The sequence below is a fragment of the Cottoperca gobio genome, chromosome 12, assembly GCF_900634415.1.
Source record: "Cottoperca gobio chromosome 12, fCotGob3.1, whole genome shotgun sequence".
Taxonomy (NCBI): domain Eukaryota; kingdom Metazoa; phylum Chordata; class Actinopteri; order Perciformes; family Bovichtidae; genus Cottoperca; species Cottoperca gobio.
In genome coordinates, this window is record NC_041366.1 from 6,429,087 (window position 1) to 6,452,484 (window position 23,398).

Consider the following 23,398-nt stretch of genomic DNA (forward strand, 5'->3'; position numbering starts at 1 on the left):
GACATTGTCATACCTGTTATTTTTGGTGATGCCATAAAGTCTCAGCCAACACTTTAGAGGAAGTATATTTCATACCATGTTTGTATTTTCACCAACAAATGCTGACATATCACATTAGGAAAATCACATGTCTAAATAATAAAATGAATAAAGGTTGGATTCGATTTAGCTGCTTCAGTTCCTGATTTGAAAAAGGCCTTTCACACTTTTTTGGCTGATGAACGCTATCTTCCTAGTTTAGAAAACAGCTGATTTGAATGAACTACAGGCCTTCACACAACTATCAACAACCTTGACCTCTGTAAAGTAAGATGACAGATAATCAATAGTTCTTATATTAACGGTAGAGCAAATGACTACTGTGAAAGGTGTTACTCGTAATGACAGAAATATCACCAGCATCCTCGTTCCCCTCAGCTCTATGGAGCGTTTCAGCATCTTTCAGCCTGTTTTGGTATCACTGCCAGCAGCGTTACTCTTTGGTTGACTCTTAACGCTCTCATTAGTGTTGTTTACAGAGTCAGGAGGCAGCTTTTTTTAGCAAGAAAACTTTGAAAAACCCACTATACTCTACCTGCCCAGCACAGCAGACAAGTTAGAGAATTGCTGGTGGACATAGTGGCGCATTTAGCAGCTGAAGAGCCAGATATTTCTCTGAGATTTTGACGGAGGGCAAAACTAAACTAAAAGTAAAGTGAATATTGGACTTAGATCCCTCAGGTGTCTAGAAACACAAATCCAAATGAATGCTAATGTTGCTTCATACCTGTTTGATTTGTAAATAAGCCCCTGTTTTCTAACAAATGTGCCATATCAATTTAAAGGGTTATATCAGTGTTGTGTTTCCTGCTTGTTTTCGCTGTTCCCAAGTGGCATGTGCAAGTTTAAGCAAACATTTCAGCTTTAAGGTAATTACATAACATTACATTACAGGTCTTTTAGCAGACACTCTTATCCTGAGCACCTTACAGTGAACTAACTACAGGGACAGTCTCCCTGGAGCAACTCAGGGTTAAGTACCTTGCTCAGGGGTACAATGGTGGCAGCCCTGGTATTGAACTCACGACCTTCTGATTTGGAAGGCGTACCACCAGACAACTAGGCTTTGCCATGACTTTTTTTGGTAACAGACCAAGATGTTTTCAGGCTTCACTTACGTAATGGAAAGAAGACATCGATTTTTGTTCTCTCGTTTTCTCTAGATGCAATCATTTACACACCTACATCTACACAGAGACAGAAGTATCCGCTGTGGTACCAGACAACAGAGAAGCTTCTTTCCTCAGGCTGTGAGACTCCTAAACCCTTCCTCCACACTTCACCACAAAAACAGCCTTTTTGTTGTTTTTTCTTAGGAAGCAGAATGAGACTAAAACTGCATGTTGTTGCACAACCCTGTGTGGTACAGTGACACTAAATCCTCCCTGTATTTCTTGTATCCCAGATGCCCTCTACAACTTGTCCATGTTGTCCTTGAATTCTCATCCTATCCCTAGTCACCATCTTTCGTAACCTTTTTCTTTTTTCTAATTGTCTTCTTCCATTTGGATACTTTGGGTTTTATTTTGTTCCCTTCATTCATTTTGCACTTCCCTTGTTTTCCCAATTTCTCTCTCATTAGATTTTCCAATGTCAGTCCTTGTTAGTAAAATAATGACAATTCGTCAATTAATCACTTAATTGACACTAAAAACAATAAGCCACCTGTTCCTTGTTAAACCCTCTTTGTCATGTCTCATTACTTTCTCAACTCACTCATAATCGTTCCTTATCACCTTCACATTTGCACAGGGATGTAACAAATTTTGCTAATTTATATACGGCCATAAAATAGAGCAGCGCATCAAAGACTGAAGTTCTGAGCTTCTTCTTTTTATATAATTGCAAAGCTGGATTTATACATGAAGAAAATGTACTAGTGGCACATTTAAATCATCAATATAATATGTGACTTAAGGAAGGATACAAACATCGCAGCTGAATATAGTGCACTCTTTGTCTTCTATTTACCTCAACCTTCTTCGCTGCTTGGTCTGGGAATGGCAAGTAAAAATGGCCTTCCACCGAAAACAATTCTCCAATGGATAAAATATTAGAAAAGTAACGGACACCAAGAGGTTGTGATGTGAGATGTTTTGGCCCTCAAGCCTTCTTCAAGATCAGAAAGTCCATTGGATGGCAAGAGGGTATAGAGATATAACACACAAGATGTTTTGAGAATGACAGAACTACTGCCATGGAAAACACCTCAGACAGACTCTGGGCCGGGGGAGACACTGCAAGTGAAAAGGGTAAAACTTTTAACTAATAGATATCACCATCAATTCCCCAGTCGATTACTTACATTATCTTTTGTAATACAAGTTTTCCAAAATGTTATGTTTGAATATGCAAATGAGGCATTATGTTATTAATTATATGCAAATGTGCATTCATTTCCGGAACAGAAATCTAAACGCTGGATAAAGCCAGGTTCAAAATTCTTGCTTCTCTTTTTATCACTCTATAAATCAGAAAATGCTATCAACAGCTATACAAAAACATAATTTTTTGCCATGTTGTTAGGAATAAATTGTTGTATAAATCCAGATATGAATGATATGTGAACAAAGCCCTTTGTAAAAACTTTCAGAATATAGATATAAATGATACTGGAAAGTTTGGTGCATGTAAGAGCTACTGAAGTGAAGATTTCTGGATCAGAGAAAAAATTCCTTTTGAGAAAAAATGCCTTAAAATCCATACATTTTGCAAGACACAACAGGGGAAAAGGACAAACGTTTCAATTAATCACCTTTAAACTTTTTTAAAGACCATTTTCTTCGTATTACAAGTTTTCTGAAATTGTTTAAATATGCAAATGAGGTATTATCTAATGCTAACTTTTAGTGAATTTAGGAGAAATATGCAGACACAAATAGACAAAGTTGGTCAAATAAACACCTAAATGTATATTTTTCAGGTTTTCTTTTCTTTTCGTTTTAGATATGTTATGGAAGCAAAATAGCCCAAACTCTTACAATTGACCAGAAAAACAATGTTTATGCCTGCAGTGACTCGCCTTAACTATTTGGAAGTGTTTCAAGTTTATTTATTTTACAGAACACTTTAAAAAGCAAACAAGGTTGTGCACCAAAGTGCTTCACAAAGACAGACATATACATACATAAATGTGCATGTGGAAATAAAAAAAATATAAAAATAAAAATAAGTTTAAACAAGGAACAATTTCAAGCCAGAGAATAAAAGTGCTTCTTAAGGTCACTCTTAAAAGCATGAAGTGACTCTGCCTAATAGCCTCAGGCAGGATATTCCAGAGCCAAGGAGCTGCTACTGAAAAGGTGTAGTGCAGAGACAATGCTAGCTGCAGTTTCGCACTGCCCATGACCCCATACGATAGAGTCCTCCACAAGCTGTAGAAGGTGTTCACTTTAAATTCTTCCCCCAGCATTCATCCAAAGTATGATGGTGCATCCACTCTCTGCTACACCTGTTGCCACTAAGACACCTCGAATTGCAGAGTAGGGGCTTCATTTATGAACTGCACCTTTTATTTCTTCTTTGGCTGCCAGCCAAAAATAAATAAATAAATCCGAAGCTAACTGATGTCCTGTTTGCTCTGAATTGTCATTTACAGTCAAACAATGCAGGCTATGTAACACCCAGGCAGAAAGGTCTGACCCATTGGTTGCAGGGATAGGGAAAGACCTACAAGACTGGACCCGTATAGAGCCTGTAAGCAAATTCAAGCCTGTTAAAACCATTTAAGATGCTTGAACAGTGGTTCATCGTGCACCTACTGAGAATCCTTCCCTACTCCTGCAGTTTCACACATCTACTTGGAAAGGACAGCCAGAGAGCCCGAGGCTATCATTTACAGCGGCTGTGGCTGTGAGTCTTTCAAGAGAGCTGGCTGCGTATTCCCCAATACACACCAGGCTTCTGCGCCCCGGGGTTTAATTGCAACAACAAGCAGACCAAAAGTCATCATGGAATCACCCGGAGATCCATTTTAGTCTCATCAGTGACTGTGCTCTCTTGGAAATAAGACCTGCATCCTTAAAGAGATAATACATGCAGTTCATGGGCATTTGGAAATGTCATTCCTTGTGGTTTCCCTCGTCTTAAACCCAGTTCTAGGTGACGTTCCTGTCCCTTCATTGGTCCCTACCTTCAGAAAGTGTGTGGTAAGCAGACAAATACGACACCGACTGTCATTGTAAGTGAAAGCTATGTATTAATGCACCGTTTGTTTAAGATCTGGACAGGTCTGGACTCTTATTGGTTAACTGAAACCGTTTGGACGATGAGCCATGAGATCACTTAACCTTTTAAAGACGTTTTTGAACAGCCCCATCAGCCTAAAAATATGGCTTTTAAATCTTTAAGCAGGCCTTTTTCCTGGGGGGGGGGGGGGGGGGGGGGTAGCATGAGCTGAGTTTGGAGTGTTACTATCCTTAGATCTGAAGAGAAAGAATTGTAACCATTGACAGTGTCAGAGGAACTTTGCAATTGCCAGCTGTACCAGACAGATTCGCTGTATGCGATTTAAAGAAGGAAAGAGCACATGCAACGGTAATTCCGCCATGTACTTTACTGAAAACTAACAGATAATATTCAAGGATAACACACAGTATAAACACGAGAAACTTTGGGACATCTGTAGCCTGAATGGTGAAGTAACATGCAGCCTAGCTAATGCAGTAATACTGCTGAGCATAGGCTGACTTCCCTGGGCAGCTCCCACGAGGGCATATATGCATGTACTGTATGTGATGCAGTGCAGTGCTGCAAAATAACATACTCAGCAGTTTTCTTCTAAGTAATGGTTTTCAAATAAATTAATAAGCACCATATATGTTGTTACAAATTGAGCAAATACAAAAAAAGAGGCTCTCACTTTATCGAGAACAGTATAGCTAATTTGCAATTAAGATTCTTCATATATGTCACATTAGCATAAATCATTTCCGAACAAAAGTGCATACATGTGCAAGTCATTCTAAATGCCTTCATTCAAATTGACCAACCCCTTTTTTTCCTGAATGTTTTTCTACATGGTGGTGAAAAGAAAATGAAAACCAGAGATCCATTAATCAAAGCAAACACAGTTTTGCGTGATGTGTCTGGAGAGTTGCACGTGTGTGGTCTTTCCACGCTCCTGTGAGCGATGGCCAGAAGTGGCAGAAATGACTAGTTGTCATCGAAGTTGTGGCATTGATCAATCACAGCCCCAAGGTTGTTGGCGGGTGCCGAGTGGCAAGTTTCAAGTGGCATGATGGGAAGTGCGGGTCACAAAGTGTACGTCCCCCTGCGACATGCACACACAGTGCAAGGGTAGAACAAATAGTTTAAATGACGAATGGCCCCAAAAGTGTGCATGCAGTTAGGGTTATATGTTACGTGTCCATTTCCATCGTTCATAAAAAGAGCCTTTATTATGCTTGACACTTAAGAGAATGTATCTTTTTTTAAGGGGAGACTCTACAGGAGATCAGGGTAACATTTATAACTAATAGATATCTTCTAAAGCGTCGTAGAGTACCTTTTAAAAGCGCTCTATAAATAAAATGTATTAATATTATTATTATTATTATATCACCATGAAACTTCCCCAGTTGACCCCTTACTTTAAGACAATTGCTTTTTGTATTACCCGTTTTCTGAATTTGTATGTTTAAACATGCAATTGAGGAATGATCTGATTAAATGTGTGCAAATCTACATACATTTCCCAAAAGAAAGATTTTACAGAGGGAATTTTGGATATCTCTTTTTAATCTGAAAATACTGTCAACAGCCATAACAAAAACATCTATTTTTTTAAAGGAATAAAATGTTCTATAAATAAGGCTATGAATGATATATGAACAAAGCCCTCCTGTAAAAACCTTCAGAATATTTAAGAATGAAACTGGAAAGTTTGGTGTATTTAAGAGCTACTGAAGTATCATCTGTATGAGAGTACGACAATATTACAATTATATTTTGCATTACAAGTTTTCACAAATATATGAGGCATTATCTAAAGCTAACTTTTAGTGAATGTAGGAGAAATCTATAGACTAAGTTAGTAAAATAAACACCTAAATGTGTATTCTGGATGTTTTCGTTCGTTATGGAAGCACAATAGCCTAAACTCTCAAAATTGACCAGAACATGAACATTTTTTGTTTTTGCCTGGGGGGTGAAAAAGAAATGCATAGAATATAGGCTCTATAACCCAAACCCAACTGCAGTATATCTTTAAATACAACAGTGAAAGCATGAAAAGTAGTTAGTGAAGCTTAGGATGGTAGTGCATGATGGCCCTCTCCTGGTTGATTACTGAACTGCACGGTGTAGCCACAGAGATCCAGCTCGAGCTCTCTCATCTTCTCTCTGCCAAAGAGCCGGTGCTTTTAGTACCACCATCCTCTCACACACACACACACACACACACTACACCCGACTACACATCTCCAGTGCTTTCCAGCCCACGCTGAGGGGAGTTAAGCGCTGAGATCCGACAGAGTGTAAAGCTGGTGGAGGCACCAGCTGTTTGAACTGGTCAGCTTTGGGTGTGTGCCAGTTTGTGCAGAGCAGTTGGCAGGCCAGCTGCAAGTGGAGTTAATGTTTAGGGCCTTCACAGCGGGACATGCTGTTTACTAAAGGGTGCAATGTTAAAGGCATTTTACACCTACTCTGCTGAATAATCACATCACCTTTGCGTTTTTACTTTTATTAACAAATAAGCCTCACACAGGTTAGCATATAGACTCAATCACAATTAACTTAATATGAACAGAAACTGAATAGTTGGAAACAAAAACGTACATAAGAGGTGCTTGTAGTAGATGAACCAAAGAGTTTCAAACATTATTTGTCAGGCCCCAGTTGGTTGTTTTTGTGTCAATACTGAATAGAATTTCCTGAGATTTGAAACATGAGTTAGGTCGCCATCATAACTTTGTCTAGGTTACATTATTGTTACAGATTTCACAGGTCTGCACTGTAATACCATGCAACTAAACAGCAGGAGACACAAACAGCGGACATGACGTCCACTTTGATGTTGGAAGTCTCTGCAAGTTCACTCTCATACCACAATGTTAAGAAGCCTGGATGGAAGGGAAAAACGCAATTAAAACATCATGCTGAAAATATTCAGCACAAGCCTGCAAAACACCGGCGTGGCCCTTTACAAAGGTCACGCAGCAGGATTGTTAAACAGTGTAGTTACGGCTCTGCTTGGAACAATAATCACAGATGGCAACGAAAAAGCTGAATATTAAATGAAATTGTCCACGGAGAGACTGGTATTCAAAACAGAGGTGGAGAAATAAATAAAACAATTCATCAATGTTTATATACGGCTTATAAATGGTGAACATGTGTTTGATCTAGACACGCTCTGGACTCTTGTAAGTAAGGCAATACAATGAACACAAGTAGCTGGAGAAAAAGCATTTTCCCAATGCAGACATGCAGTTATTTAAAATAAAGAACAACATCAAGAAACGAGTAAAAACACATACATTACTTTTTTTTTTTTAAATATAAAAATACATTTAGTTTTCCATTTTAAACTTCTGGAAACACAAATTACTTCACTGTAAGAATTCTGTCAATAAGTCAATGAGTACATGATTTGGAAAGTTGATCTCCGTTTTGTTGTTACAGAACAGCCTGGACTCACAGGCAGAAGGAAGGCCGGACATTTAACTAAAACAGGTGTTCAGACAGTGTGTGTGAGTCTTCACTTGATCAACTGACCCATAAAATACTTTTCTTCCAAACCTTAGAAAGACCTTTTGCTTACCAGGAACCAACCTCCCTCCTTCTGTTTCCTCCCTACTTCCAAATAAAGAATACTAACGGTATATCAGAGGCCGAAATAGCAGCCCATAAAACCTTGCGTGAGATCACGTGACCCTTTATTTCTCTGTCTATAATAATGTCCTGCAGTATTCATAATGACATAACTGCTAAATGACACTTCTCACAACTTCAACAGCTGCGACTGAGCTGTGAAGTGCAACAACTGGATGCTTAAAAGAATACATCTGCATTGCTACGATGTCTTTGAAGAAAGTGTAATTAAACAGTATGAGCAGTTGAGTGAAACAGATATTGGTTGAAACTCAGATGTGCTCCAGCCCAGGCAGCAGCTGTGAATCGATTGTGTCTGATAAGAAACCCCGGCGATATTGCGATTTATAAAAGAAAGAGTGAGAAAGGCAACACTGAATACAAAAATGCTGTGTGGGGAGGTTTAATTTTCTAAATATTTGAACATATAACAAATACAAAAATAAGCGTGTTTGTCGGTTTTGAAGAACTCTCTTTTAGTCAAAAATAAGGAAATAAATAAAAGCATCACAGCTGTCACATGTCACTGTTTTCTGAACTGGAGTCACTGGAGCTGCTGGTGGCAGAATCTGAAGAACTGCTGCAGCTGACGAGATGCGACGCAACTAGACCGCTTTTCTCTGGATGAAGGGAAGCAAAGCACCAATTAAACGCTACAGATGCTCGGGGCATTTCAACATTCTGGGTACTTAACACATTAATATCAAATGATTTAAAAAGGAAGGTTTTCACACTTACTTTGAAATTTCTTGAACTTCTTATGTAGACAAGACTTCACGTACTGCTGCAGCTCCCGCAGCGTGGACGGCTTCAGTATCTCGAAGTCTATCTCGATCTCGTCTGGATTGGTGTCACGCATGGATGACTCTCGTGTCTGAATGATGCGCACCACGCGGCCCAGCTTTATCCCAGGTAACCGGTTAATGTCGAGGCTCAGCTGGTGCTTCTCGTCGTACGTCATCTGCAGACTTTCATCCTCTGAATCCCAGTCTTTGCTTCCCTTCCACGACTGCCTGAAATCCAAGACAAAGCAGTCAATCTCTATATGAAAGTGACATACTATGAGAACATACTATGTAAAACGTCCTACCTGGGAGTGGGATTTGTTTTCCCTTTATGTTGCCTGCTGTCCTCTTTCTTGTCCTTTTCTCTTTTCTTCTTTGGTTTAATCACAGGGACGTCAGAGAGTGCAGAGAGCTGGTCATGAACAGCTTTGAGCTGGGTAGAGTGTCAACAGAAACAGGCTTTTATTGTGCCACAAAGTAGAATTCTAAATAATAAGTGCCAAGAAAAAGAAAAGCCAGAAAATAAATCATCATTTGTTGGTCATGTGATCCCACGGTGTTCATATACAGTATGTAGCAGGTTACACATTGGCACATTTAAAAAGAGAAAAGCTGAAGCTGCTGGATGCAACACGTATTGTTTGCTCCAGAAAACTCTTCTCAAGTGGAAATAAAGAAAAGCTTGTGACTGGGTTTGTGGTTTTTAATGTAATTAACAGCACATAGAAGGTTTTTACAGATTGTGTGCGTTTTATTTCATTTCATTCTGCTCTAATTTAAATATGAGCATACATGTTCTGTGTGTGTAAGTAAAGGCAACACTGATCCTTGAACAGGTCAATAGAGTACTGCAGGAATGAGTCCTAAAACAGGGAAATGTGTTCTTCTGTTTGCCCCTGCGGTTCCCTTGTCTCGAAGTCACTGGATCTTTGAGTGGCTTTTTGGTCTGTGGATAAACAAAGCTTAAGATTCCAACGTTTTGTTGTATGACGTTAAATACGTCAGTAAATCCCCCACAAGTGAACGTTAACGGCATCACACCGAACACTAGTCCGCCTTCAGCTTAGTGGTGTCGCTGTGAAGTCATGCGACTGTGCTGTAGTTTGCTTATAGCATAACATTTGACTTCTGCCCATTGCATTCAAGCTTCAAAACTAATAACAGCGGTTTGCAGATTATTTTCCCGAACAGAAAGGGGAAACGTTTGTTTGCCACAGAGCTTATTTTCTGCAATACTCCAAAGTCCAATAGAAGAATCCAATTGGCTTTTTGACGCGGGAACCATTCCAAGCTAACTTTCGTGTCGGCCTACTAAAATACGTCATCCCTGCAGCACTCAATGAATCCATCAGGAAGCAGGAAAGTTGCAAAGCAGAGAGTCACTATGGTTGCTGTCCATCTGAGAGTTAGACATCCGTGTAGAAACCCACCTGTTTTGCACCCACCTGTTCTTGCAACTCCGCAAGTCGAGTGGCACGCTCCTCTTCCAAGTCCACGTTGCAGGAGCTGTTGGTGCTGATCCCACCGAAACCTGCACTCATGGCGGACACGGCACTCATTGGTGAAAGCATCTCCACTGGCTCGTCTGGCATCTTCGCGAACCTCTTCTCGAACACACCCTAAAGCAAACACAAGCACGATGACGAAGAATCGAGTGAAACCGGGGGAAAAATAAACAGTATAAATGATTTTAAATTAGTTAATTATTCAATTAAATAATTCACCTGAAGTTTTCTGGCCCTGGTGACAATGTCATGATTTGGAGGATTGTATTTGTAGCAATTGGAAAAAATGAGCCTGACGTCTGCAGCGAAGCCTTGCGCATCAACGTACTGTCCTCCACACATCTTTTTCTGGAATTAAAAAGTAAAGGTTACCAACACATTATACATCATGGATGAACCACAGAGGAAATATATTTGTATATGTAAATATCCAGTGTATACTTTGACAGTGCTGAAGTCCATGGGGTATTTGATGATTTGGTGGTAATCGTGTAGCTGCAGAGCTTCAGCGTCCACGGGCTTGTAGAAAGGCCAGGCGTAGGCTACATATTTCTTAGACAGCATTTCCTTCAGGATATCGTTGCAAAACTTGAGCTGTTCAGTTCCTTCTTGTGGGAACTCATTTCCTTCTAAGCAAGGGTTGATGACTTGGTCTGCGCTTTCACGTCTCCTCTTGCTTCCTGATAAATCACTCAAAGTGGTTACGGCTGCTGAGGAGAAATCAGTTGGGCCGTCTACCTTCCACTTCTGCCCCTTCTTCTTCATTGGCAAAAAAAAAAAAACACAATAAAAAAAGTTAAATTCTCATGATCTGTAATTTAAAAAGATAATACTATTAAGTGACACACACACAGACGACGACGCACCTTTGCAGCGGTCTGTGAAGGGTGTTTGGGCATCGAGGACGCGCTGGAGGGTGTGCAGCTGAGGCTTGGCTGAGATGTGGGCGTCGTAGGTGAAGAACATGTGGTCACAGGGACATTCTGCCCACCTGCATACATGTATTACACACAGATTGTGATCTAATATGTTTTCTCTCCTGTGTTTTATGACAACAACAAAAAAGGTTTAGTCAGGATAATCTGAGTTACTTTGTTTTCCCCTCATCTGTTTTGGCAGGTGATCTTTTACTTTTCTTTGTCAGGATCATTAGTCCTAGTCCTAATTAGAACACTAGTCCTATTTAAAGCATGAGGTAGTGGTGCATGTCAGCCTCTTGTGGCCAGAATGTGTACTACAACAACATTTATTTGATCCTGCCTGGCAAAAACATTTATTCCCACCAAAATAATTCTGTTTTCAGAAAAGAAAAGTAAGATTAACTTTTTTTCCACCTGTTCTTAAGTCATAAACAGAGGAGAAAAACTATTCAGATCAGACTTAGAAAATGGATCACAAGAATTAGCATCACTCAGGGCTTCCGCAGGAAGAGAAAAAATATCTTAGTCTACCTAGTAAATAATCATTATTTCCATGTTCCAGGTTTCAAAGTGCATTTAGATTTTTTCTTGTAACATTTGTATGTTCTGTCCACAAGAAGTGTCAAACAAACCAGTGTTTTTTGTTGAATCTAAACTACATAGATGACGCAACTTTCTGTCGCTCTGTGCAGATAGTTTTCCCCTCACGCACGCACATTCTTAATGGCAGCGAATTTGTGCAAGTGTGCAATCCAACAGTTGCCTTGTTAATAGCTGTATACATTTCCAATGAGCATTATAATTTAGGTGGAATGAGAAAAACACACTGAGAGAGAGAGAAACCCAGTGAACACAAAATTCAAGCTTACTAGAGAACCCACGGGGTAGAAAGTACTGAGCAGAGAGAGGTTGAAGGTCACTGAAGCAGCTAATCTCAGCTGCCGGCTGAACTGTCTTTAGGGTGGCACTGATGTTCATGCAGGCTGAAATATGCAGCTGTTACGTACACAATAAAGCACACTAAGATAACGACTGCAATGACGTTCACAATGTTTTGCACACCTGTAAAATGCTATGGGATAAATTAAGAAAAGACATATTTTAAGGGAGATCTTGGTGGAACCTTTTGATTGTATAATACAGAACAAACATCAAAACTGAACACAGAAGAGAAGGTTATAGTTCAGATTTAGCTTTTTTTTCTAATTGGTTTGATTTAAATACATTGATTTCCTCAGTGTTCCTGTTGTGTAGGAACTACATGCCACAAATCCAACTCACCCCGTTATCCCTGAACAAGCGTTTACAGCTACTGCAGAGCATTTGGTTCACAGCTTCTCACATTAACTTCATTTATCACTAATGCCTGTGTACAAGGTGTTCAGCAGTCTTTCAATGCATGCACAACCTTCCTCTGCGTGACGCCTGGCTGCCACATGAGTATGATGGTCGCACGTGACCTGATTGATGAGATTTGAATTTGCGTCACCTCTAATAACTGTAACAATGTGAAGCAGCTTTACCCATACACAGATGTGAGTTTGTTACCTGGAGTGTTACTTTTTTTTCCCTTCCCTTTGGCAGCCTGAGGAACAATCTCCACTTCGCCCTGTGGCATCTGGGAAACTTTTTGCAAGAAAACCTTCTCCACGGCGAGGGCCATCAGCACTATGTCATCTGTAGGCTAGAAGGCAGAGAGAAATCTATGAGGATTCAGTTTCTGTGAGGCTAATCAGCATGGTTCCTTTTTAATCACAACGCTCCTCACCTTGTTATATATGTAGCAGTTGGTGAACATAGTGTTGAAGTCTTGCATACATTCACTTGCGCTGGAATAGTAGTTGTTCTCGAGCCGTTTCTTGATGGTTCCCAAGTCCATGGGAGACGTTATTATAGTGTGATAGTCCTGATTAGGAAAAGAACAGTCAACGTGTCAGATGAATGCAATGTTGCTTTTGGTTTCTGTCGTACATCTTCAAAAAGATCTGATGACAAAAAGTTTATTAGTGCACGATTCCTGCATTTCAACACTTTCTTACTTCCAGGATGATTCTGGTTTATTACAATTTGGACGACATTGTTAACATGACGTCAGACGGGGCCAGCAACCCAAGCACTCGACAGGTTTTAAATCAACTGGAACTGAAAGCAAAACTACTGTAACTGTTGGTGTTTCCTGTGCGATGAAGGATTATTAGCAACATTTCAAGTGTTTTAGATAATCTGGATTTGAATATTCTCTTATTCGTTGGGAAGCTACTTACATTTTCGGAATTCAGATATTATTTTTTTTTTTTTTTTTTTAAAGGATTACAAACATGCATTAAACATGCAAAACTTTTAAGAAAACATTTAAACAACACCTAGGTTTGTAATACATTGAAGTTATAATTTCAGAAGGTATCTGAGATATCAGTGTCAGACATTTCTGCATCCACCCCCAACAGAGGGGAACGGAATTCTGCTTCAATTCAACATTTCAATCCAAAACATCACAACGTCTGGATTATCACTCTGAATAATCCACGGCTTTAATTGGGACTAATTAAGAGCTACAGTACAGTAGTGACCACTTAAGAAATAGTCCCCATTTAATCAGTCAAGTTAGTTATATTCCATAATTAGAGCACCTACTTAAAAGTATTACGTTATTAATTAAGTACTGAATAGCATGTAATGACATGTACAAAAATGCATTGATATAGGTTCAAGGTTATTTGTTATGTATATGGGCTTCACAAATATTGGATGAGATTGAGGCCGAGCGTAATCCCACTTTCCAGTTGCTCAGTACTCACTGCGTTGTGTTGTTTAAATGAGGTGTGCATAAGGATTACCAAAAGGAGAAAAACAAAAACAGCGGTGAACAAAACTTAGACAACAACATTATTAGCTGCAATGAAAGAATGACAAAAACAGAGGAAATGTAAGGATTTAGAAGAAGTTTTACTTCAGTGAAAGAAAAGAGAAAAGCAGACCTTATGGAACAACGTAAGACAAACACACATGTGACATTTCAGACGGATGACAGACAGTGAAAGAATGTACCTAAGCATCCAAAGCCATTACGCCAATTTAGTTTGTTTGTCAATTACTTCGTTTTTTTTTTTATACATCGGAGCCTACATTTTTTTATTTGGTAGCAAATATACAACTGCCTTTAACAGGGATATGTATCACAATTGCATTACGTAAAATACTATGTTACAAAGAGCAGATTTACAACTTTCCAAAAAATCTATGGAAGCCATAGATTTATGGGTTTATTTTTCTGGTGTGTTTTTGACTTGGATAACGAGTACTTCCTGTAATTGTAATGTTAAAAATATGTCCACTAAATTTGCATTAAAAAAAAACATTCATTTGTTTTTGAATACATAAATAATAAATAAAAACAACAAGAGATAGATGCTGGATTGAAAGCGTTGTTAAAAAGGTTTGAAGAACATTAACAAACTACTCACTGGTAGTCCAAGAGCGACTGCATCAACAGGATGGTAAAAAGGCCAGGCGAACTGGTGCCGCCACAGCGATCTGATCACTACATTCTGCATGTAATGCAGCTGGTTGGTCCTCCGGCCTGGCCTGTTGTGGTCAATCACCTCAGGAGGCAGAGGATTCACAAGTAGTGGAGGGGACGGGTTTGTGTCTGCTGACATAATGATGTTAGCTGGCAGCGAATGGTCTCCAACAAGTGAACACGACCTCTGCTGGTTTCTGTTATCTTCTGTAGATTTTGTCTGTCAGCTCTTCAAAGGCTTTGAGGGTACGCCAGCTCACTTCATTCATAGTTTTCATACCAGACAATGTGATCTGTTGACATAAAAATGTGTTATGAGTGTCTAGTAAATCCGAGATCATCCCTATGGTCTAGAAATCACAGGTAGACAAAACAAGCAGTCTCTACTGCAACTATGGTCGACCTACTTTGAAATTTGGATGCAACTCAGGGGTGCTGGAGATGGATTCTCAAAAACAAAAACAGAATACACAATCTTGCAAAACTATTTACATCTAAATTTGGACAACATACACAGAAAAAAATACAATAAACTCCATACCAAGGAAAACTTCCATACTTCAACTGTGTATGTGACCTAAGACATAATTAATGTTTATGAACAGCTCACATGAATGAATCTGGTTATCTACATTTACAGCTATATGATGCAGCGTGTTTTTAACTGCTGTGATTACTGGATAAGACAAAGAGAGCTTATCTCATAGATAACTGAAATGTTTGTTCCACTTGTTTGTTAATTTAATGACAAATTGTAGTTTTCCCTAGCTTAGTATAGAATGTGATTCTGTGGTGTTTTTGTCACTTTGTACGGGAAATAAGAAAAATAAGTGGCCAGAGGTCATCATGATATACATTTTAACAGTAAACACATGACTTTTAACACAGTTGATGAGGGTTTAGACATATACAATGTGTTAAGGTAGAGGTTACGGTTTATAGCAATACATAAAACTACTGGCTTTAAGTTCTTGACACGTTACAATAAAGACTGACATAACGCTGGACAGATAGCAACTAATTAGCCTGGCAGGTTTTCTCAAAGTATAATAAACATAGTACAGCTAACGGACTGAACAAACCTTTCCTGTGGGATTCAACAACTAAAGCTGGGTTTGTTGTTAGCTCAAATGTCACTAGCTAGCCGGCGAAAGAAAACGTATCGCCACGAAATAAGGATTAGTCGTTAGCATAAATAGGTTTCATACTTCCTACTTGAGCTTTAGCATACAATGGTCAAGTCCAACAGTCCTGTTTTGTTTTGAGCAGGTCGAGTTGCAGCTCTAAGTGTTCAATGTTTTTGTTTCATAGAGCCTCGGCGGAGCTAACGTTTACCTTAACTGTTAAAGCTACGTTACCTGTTTTCCTCACACAACGACAACGTAAACATGTCTAACACGGCGCATGGACGGTCTCGCAGGAAATGACGCATGACGGCGAGAGAGTGACTGACTAACTCGTTTTCATCAGAAACGAGAGTTCACGGTCTGCTCAGCTTCTGAGGGGGCTACACCCAACACAAAGGCCCAACTAGTTTATTCCAGAATGCACCTTCACAACAACGTTGATACTGACAACTTTCTTACTGAAACAAACCTGATGCAAGGAACGTGCTCTGCTCTCATTTGATCCCCGACCCAAACGCTTCATTGGCAGATTGAAAACCAGTAGGTGGACAGCGTCACCTACTGTCCTGGGGTGTGTGGGGACTTGCTAATATACTGTACTACTGTATTGTAGTGATATATTCAATAGTTTGTATTGATGGTGACAGAAAGGGAACATGTATACACGTCGAAAAAGTCAGTCTCTATTCTTAATTCTGTCCTAAGGGAATGTTTAGTTTGTCAAATGTTGATATAATGAGTCAACATAGTTGAGCCCAATCATTAATGCAATGTATGCAGTGCAAACAGTCCACACACTTAACACGGTAGCGGGAAAACTAGTGCTAAACCTACAACTACAAAATAAGTATATTTGCCATATTTGCGTTTGACACGTATCTATCATTTGTCCCTCGTTAGCTTCCGTTACTTCTGAGTATGACACGCATGCGCAAAGAAGTACCACCATACACCACATTCCCCGCTTCTCCTAGCAGTAGGCAAACATCCAGGAGCGAGGCAATTGATTTATGCGTTCTCCATGATCTTCTGAATAAAAATACGTTTATTTCTCCTTCCGATCTTTACGAGGAGCAACAATCTGACCGTGGAGCTGCATTAAATCGCCGTGAGTATCGGCCTATGACTGATTCCTCATTGTTTGAATTGAGGGCCCCTCCGTTTCAGCTCAGCCAATTTGTCAACAGCATCAATGCATTTCAAGCAGACGGCTACATGATCAGATTGCTCTTAGCTCTCACATTAAACCGATGGATTTAAGATTGAGTTGTCATCTCTTTCTGTCGTTTTTCAAATCCTAAATGTTGAAATAAATATTCACAGTAAGCTGATAGCAAACTGTACTGTCAGAGTTGAACTTCCCAGCGAAGGGATTCCGTGTAGCCCATTGTTTAATATTTATTATTTTTAAATGTGTTGCATTAAAACACGAATTAACCTCAACATACTTGTAATTGATACCAACTAGCAGGTTATGTCGTCTTAGCTGACTGTATAAAATAATTATATTACCCTTAACAAGGCCAGTTAACGTTAGCTAGCTTATTGCTAGCTGAAAAAGCTGCATGTAGAGATAACGCTACGCTAAAGTAGAAAGCAGCCTCACACGTCACGTCTTTATCAACTAAAGACTACACTGCTTTTAATTACAGCTTTTACTGAGAATTACAGTAGCATGGTATGCATTGCATAGCTATGAATGGTTTCCTATATAGGATATAGCTGTCATGGTTGACATGATAGCACAAATATCAGTTTGATTTTTTTGTGTAATCTGGAATATGCATTTAAAGTACTATGAAAGATCACTTGAATTAAATTATAGCATTTATCCATTGGAGAACTCAGTGTTACACTTTTAATCTATATGAAGACCAATCAATGGTAATAACTATTGTAATCACACATTGTGTAATGTAAATCATACTACTGCAATGTGTTGTGACACTGGGGCACAGCTGTCTGCTTTATAATGCCATGATCATCCTAGGCATCTAAACCCTGCATGTTGCTGTGCCTTTATGCATCGTTTCACTTTGGTCGTCTGTGAATGTAACAGCACTCACTAACGTCAGGATTTCATTCTTAACTTTTTTTCTCAACTTCTGTTTCAGGATCGCGCTCAATAGATGCTCATTTCCTCACTATGGCAACAGAAGATAAGAAACCAGAGACTGACACAAAACCTCCAGTTGTCCCATCAGCATCTGCCAGTCAAAGCAAGGTTTGTATTTCTTATGGGTGGCGTGGTGGTGATGGCCTCGTGGAAGGTTGAATACCACGGCTGCCGAGCTGAGTTGCTCCGGGGGGACTGTCCCTGTTGTTGGTTTACTGTAAGTCGCTCTGGATAAGAGCGTCTGCTGAATGATATGTAATGTAATGGTAATTGTGGGCAGGGGGGGAAACATTTTGCCGACATTTGTTTTTCTTTTTGTGATAAAGAAGATGTATTTGTCCATTTGTCACACATCAGTGGGAGCATTTTTAAATGTTTTTTGTTTCCACTTACAGTCTGCACCGGCCAAGCCAAACTACAGCCTGAAATTCACACTAGCGGGCCACACTAAAGCCGTCTCCTCCGTCAAATTCAGTCCGAGCGGAGAATGGCTCGCCAGCTCATGTGAGTTCTTTTTTCTCTGTCGGGTTTTCTTTTATCCACGTACGGGCCACAGTAAATTACTACTGCCATAACCATAACTTTCATTATCTTTAATCGGTCTACTATTGTCTTGATTAATCGTTTTAGTCGATGAAATGTAAAAACATAAATAGTGAGAAAAAGGCACTCAAAATGTCTCATGTCTTCTTCACCTCGGGCATAATGGAAGCAGAGAATGTTGAAAACTGACTAACAACTATCAAAATAGTTCAATTAGAATAATCAACTAATAATTGCAGTTTTACTGTCAGTTAAAGACATTTGTTATTTGCCTTTTATCAACATGATGCCGTATTGTGACGGTTTAGATTTCTGGAGGCTGTAGCAACACTGAGTGCATTTTTATTTTGTCTTTACAGCTGCTGATAAACTCATCAAAATCTGGGGCGCATATGACGGCAAGTTTGAGAAAACCATATCGGGACACAAACTTGTGAGTAAAACAGATTTGCATCTTCACTACTGCAGTGTTCTGGTTAAGTTTTGATAGATGGGATTGTATTTGCCATAATACGTTAGCCATGTGAAGCACTTGTAACATGAGAAAGATGATTCAAAGAAGGCTATTGAAAATGAAGACCATAAGTAATATGTATAATGTCAATTTCAATGTATCACAATAAATCCCTTTGGAGTGAGCCGTGGTTGTCTTGTTTTACATTGGTTCTGTCCTCGCTGTTCTATGTTCCTGACTGTTCCCCATGACCCTGCAGGGTATCTCTGACGTGGCCTGGTCCTCTGACTCCAACCTGCTGGTGTCTGCATCGGATGACAAAACCCTGAAGATCTGGGACGTCAGCTCGGTAAGAGAGCAGATTGACAGACCAGCTTGCTTAAGTTATATGAATATTTGTACCACTGGCAGTACAATCGGACCAGGCTACCTGCCAGGTGCTCCACAATATCGCTGAGCAGAAATAGATTAGGACTACACCTAATGCCTTTTTTCTATACATGCAAAGCTTCAATTGAGGTTTATATATTATATATAATATTTTATGACATCACCCTAAAAAAAGAAAAAACATATGTTATTGTGTTTGTATATGTAACTTATGGTGCTGTTGCATTGTGGGAAGCGGGAGAGATAAATACATGTTGTGAATTCTGGAAATGATTACAACTATCCTTTTTCAATTAACATTGACTTTTGGACTTAACACTCTGGAGTTATTGGAAATGTTTGGATCACATGAGTTGGACACCACTGGAGCCTAATTCTAAAAATAGTATAACACTAATTATCTAACAGCCGAATCTTTATCTGCAACTCTTCAGAATTACCGGCTATAAAAACACAATGAATGCTTTCAGTGCAGCTCTACTATAAATAACGAGCAGGAGACCCTCTCTGCACAGTCTGACACTGCGTCTTGTAGCATTATTCATTCATGAAGTGTGCAAATTAAATCCATGCACACTCTTCAGATTCATATCCGTGGTTTCTGTTCCAAGTAAAAGTTTTATCACCATCACAGCCGCAGATACCCCCCCCCAGTGTTAACTAGCTGAAGGTCCAACACTGGCTGCGCTGTGAGCGAGAAGTCGTTGTTTTCCTTTTTGTTACCAGCGACAATGTTGACATTTTGATTTAATTTTTCTTCCAAAGGGGAAATGCTTAAAAACTCTAAAAGGTCACAGCAACTACGTCTTCTGCTGCAACTTCAACCCCCAGTCCAATCTTATCGTGTCAGGCTCGGTGAGTAAAAGAAGCTTCTGGCGTGAAACGAGCCGACGTCAGACCTTCACGTCACCATCACTCTGAGCATTAGAAGCACCTCGGGGTCTGAAAGAAGTAAAAAGTGATTGTTTGGTTCTTCTTTTGCTTCCAGTTTGATGAGAGTGTAAGGATATGGGATGTGAAGACCGGAAAGTGTTTGAAAACATTGCCGGCTCATTCTGACCCCGTCTCAGCTGTAAGTTCTTTTTTTTTTTTTATATTTGAATTCTTAGCAGCAGAGGAATCTTCTCGATTTCAGATGAACATGTATGTGATGATCTGCCTCGCAGGTTCATTTCAACAGAGACGGCTCCCTGATCGTGTCCAGTAGCTACGACGGCCTTTGGTAAGAACAAACTTATTGTTTCCCGGCCACTTGTCAAGATTCACATCCACAGTACGGCATGCCATTATGTTCCATTAGTTGTCCTGCCTTCAGAAGTCAACAGTTTACTTTAATGATTTAAAGTCTTATAGCTGCTTTGAAAATAAATAGGATGCGTGCTTTATAGAAATGTCCTACATGAGTATGTAGACATGTCTGCAACTAGAGATTATTTTAATCATTGATTTTGTCATCCCACCTTAAACTAGAGCTGCTGTGTAATATTTAGTGTAATAAACATCCTAAAAATACATTGAAAGATGCTTATGCCCAGTGGAGGGGTCAACTTAGGGCTTGCAATGCACTGGTGGAAACCCTGCTCTGACTAATAGTATCACACTGACCCTGCAAAAATATTTGTTCAGATGTAATTTAATAACCCATATTCTCATTATATTGTTATATTTCCATACAGAAATGCTCATCAGCACTGTTGACACTGTATTCTAAAGAGACGACGCAGTGCTCACATACAGTCTCTTAAAGCATCCGAACACATTAACACTCTTAATAACGTCATTAAAGTTGTATTGCAAAATGTGCGTCTGGCTGCTGTTGTGACTCAGACCGACACAGTTCAGCGATCATGAGCGCATAAAAATAAATAATAATAATGAGCTCCTCTGGTTTGCCTAGCAACACTCCCCACAGTGCATGTTTGTGTTGCTGAAGCTGCATCCAGAGAGTCTTTTGATTCTGTGGCAGTCAAGAAAATGTGTTTTGAGGAACTAAAGATTTAATGCTACACACAAGTTCTTTGTTTATTCATTCATCGTGTTGCTGAACAATAAATGTCTTTATAACCCCTAATTAAATACACGTTTCTGTTACCAGCCGAATCTGGGACACAGCATCGGGGCAGTGTTTAAAGACACTCATAGGTAAGATGATGTCGTGCATCTTCAATCTCCTTGAAATTGTTGCATGTTGTGCTGGTTTTCACCTCCTGCTCATGAAGGTGATTAGTGACGAGTCAGGGGGTTTGACTTGTATATTTAGAATGCTGCTGTGTGCTGATGCTGCTCCTGTTGTATTTCTATCAGATGATGACAACCCTCCTGTGTCATTTGTCAAGTTTTCCCCCAACGGGAAATACATCCTGGCGGCTACACTGGATAAGTGAGTATTATTATTATTATTATTATAATTATTATAATATACCTGCAGGGGAGTGAAGTCGGTGCTCCTTTCTAGTTTAGGTGGTCATTATGTTGTTTAAGGTTTTCCCCAGCAGAGGGCGGTATAACACTAATAAGCTGCAGTTTTATATAAATGATAAAAAATATTTTTGTTGTTTTAATGCCAGTTGTTTTAACGTATGCACTACTGTATTTGTTTTTCTTCTTAGCACGCTGAAGCTGTGGGACTACAGCAAAGGAAAGGTAAACTCACTGAATTATTATTCATTCTAAAAATCTTCCCGCGAGTTGTTTTGCTCCTGTAAATAAATAAGTGGCATGTTCACGTGCAGTTGATCATATTGAGACACATTTACTCCATTGGCAACTTATTCCCGATAACGCTGTTTGATACGTTTTATCTTATATTTGTTTACTAATGAATACTTTAATACAACCAGTTGCTCATGATTATAGTTGGCAGATAATTAACTTGTCATTGTTCCTCCAACATGTCAGTGCTTGAAAACGTACACCGGCCACAAAAATGAGAAGTACTGCATATTTGCCAATTTCTCCGTCACCGGTGGAAAGGTAAGAACTCTTGTTTCGTGTTAACACACAAGAGATCTATGCTCTTTTTAATCCTTCATATATATTATATATTTATATTTAACGCTCTCTTGCAGTGGATCGTGTCAGGCTCAGAGGACAACATGGTTTATATCTGGAACCTGCAGACGAAGGAGATTGTGCAGAAGCTCCAGGGACACACAGGTACAGGGAAAGTGCTTACTTTGTCTCTGAAAGCACAGATTTAAGAATCTTAATAGGCTTAAAATCTGACACTTTGTCCTAATGCAGTTGTCTTTGAGTAAGCGAATAGATTTTTTAAAAGACATATTTGTGGCTTTGTGTAATATGATTATAAAACTGTCCCTTTCAATTTTCCTTCTCGTCTCTTCTATTAGACGTCGTCATATCGACTGCCTGCCACCCGACAGAGAACATCATCGCATCTGCAGCTTTAGAAAACGACAAAACCATCAAGCTATGGAGAAGCGACTGCTAAGCCCTTTTGGGCCATTCATATTTCTTTTCTTAACTTTTTTTTTTCTCTCTTGTTTTGTTGTAAGAAAAGAGGACTTTTTTTTCTAACGAGAGCTCCTGCGGGATGCAGAGGGCTTTCATGTAATGAAATTCAACAAGGAGAACCAAATGAGACACACGAGCCACACACAGTATGAGCCGGAGAACCCCAGTTTTCTGCAGCGGACGCGTTCCCCCTCGTCACAGCTGAGATATTCCATGTGTATGTTTAACGTGCCAGGTTGTGTTGGAGACTCTGGTTCTACTTTACAAGTGTTGATGCTCTGTTCTGGTCCTTCAGTATTATTGACACTGCATTAACCCTCTGACATCATGGCTTCATATTGACTCCCACACGTGCATTTTTGGTCTTGTACAATAAATGTAATTCTTATTTGGCCTTTCTACAATTTCTTTTGCCTTTTCTTTTCTTTGTGTAATTGTGTAGTGTCGTCTAAACGAGAGGTGACTTTGACGTCGAGCTTTAGGTATAAAAAGGAGCCTTATGGCTGTTATTTATTCAATTGGCACCACCATTAGTGTTAACGTTCAATGCCAGATCTCAATGTACCATAATGAGATGAATTCACAATTTGAAGTTAGTGTTGGGAAGTACATGAACAAAGTCAAAAATGCCTCAAAGTCAGATAATTTTTAACGTTACAAAAAAACATGTTATGTATTTTTTAAAGCCCTGTTGGGAGAATTTAATTCCCCAC

At 39.4% G+C, this 23,398-nt stretch overlaps 2 protein-coding genes across 9 annotated transcripts; one reads left to right on the forward strand and one right to left on the reverse strand.

The window, feature by feature from the left end:
- Positions 1 to 8,238: 8,238 nt before the first annotated feature.
- Positions 8,239 to 16,262, reverse strand: brd3a (bromodomain containing 3a). 8 transcript variants are annotated; one of them, XM_029444642.1, is made up of 11 exons: positions 16,178 to 16,262; positions 14,526 to 14,874; positions 12,830 to 12,967; positions 12,610 to 12,745; positions 11,008 to 11,132; positions 10,583 to 10,900; positions 10,361 to 10,489; positions 10,067 to 10,255; positions 8,942 to 9,069; positions 8,590 to 8,864; positions 8,239 to 8,471 (listed from the first exon to the last, which is right to left on the reverse strand). In XM_029444642.1, exons 2-11 carry the CDS (start codon positions 14,718 to 14,720, stop codon positions 8,368 to 8,370), a joined length of 1,737 nt encoding a protein of 578 aa, XP_029300502.1. In that variant the 5' UTR covers positions 14,721 to 14,874; positions 16,178 to 16,262; the 3' UTR covers positions 8,239 to 8,367. The 8 variants fall into 8 exon arrangements, with proteins under 8 accessions (XP_029300502.1, XP_029300501.1, XP_029300503.1 ...); XM_029444641.1 differs by lacking the exon at positions 16,178 to 16,262 and adding an exon at positions 15,940 to 16,095; XM_029444643.1 differs by lacking the exon at positions 16,178 to 16,262 and adding an exon at positions 15,917 to 15,963.
- A 366-nt stretch (positions 16,263 to 16,628) lies between these two features.
- Positions 16,629 to 23,089, forward strand: wdr5 (WD repeat domain 5). Its single transcript, XM_029444120.1, has 14 exons — positions 16,629 to 16,816; positions 17,823 to 17,932; positions 18,220 to 18,328; positions 18,727 to 18,800; positions 19,081 to 19,170; positions 19,977 to 20,066; positions 20,200 to 20,283; positions 20,378 to 20,433; positions 21,307 to 21,353; positions 21,516 to 21,591; positions 21,821 to 21,854; positions 22,110 to 22,184; positions 22,280 to 22,367; positions 22,562 to 23,089. The coding sequence occupies exons 1-14, from the start codon at positions 16,636 to 16,638 to the stop codon at positions 22,660 to 22,662; spliced, it is 1,215 nt and encodes a 404-aa protein (XP_029299980.1). The 5' UTR covers positions 16,629 to 16,635; the 3' UTR covers positions 22,663 to 23,089.
- The last annotated feature ends 309 nt before the right edge of the window (positions 23,090 to 23,398 follow it).

Coding starts and splice junctions, on each gene's coding strand:
- brd3a (XM_029444642.1), bottom strand. CDS start 14,720: ATGTCAGCAGACACAAACCCGTCCCCTCCACTACTTGTGAATCCTCTG. Junction 11,133..12,609: donor AAAAAAAAGTAACACTCCAG/GTAACAAACTCA, acceptor ACATGTATGCAG/GTGGGCAGAATGTCCCTGTG. Junction 8,865..8,941: donor AAAACAAATCCCACTCCCAG/GTAGGACGTTTT, acceptor CTTGGATTTCAG/GCAGTCGTGGAAGGGAAGCA.
- wdr5 (XM_029444120.1), top strand. CDS start 16,636: ATGCGCAAAGAAGTACCACCATACACCACATTCCCCGCTTCTCCTAGC. Junction 18,801..19,080: donor CCATATCGGGACACAAACTT/GTGAGTAAAACA, acceptor ATGACCCTGCAG/GGTATCTCTGACGTGGCCTG. Junction 22,185..22,279: donor TCTCCGTCACCGGTGGAAAG/GTAAGAACTCTT, acceptor GCTCTCTTGCAG/TGGATCGTGTCAGGCTCAGA.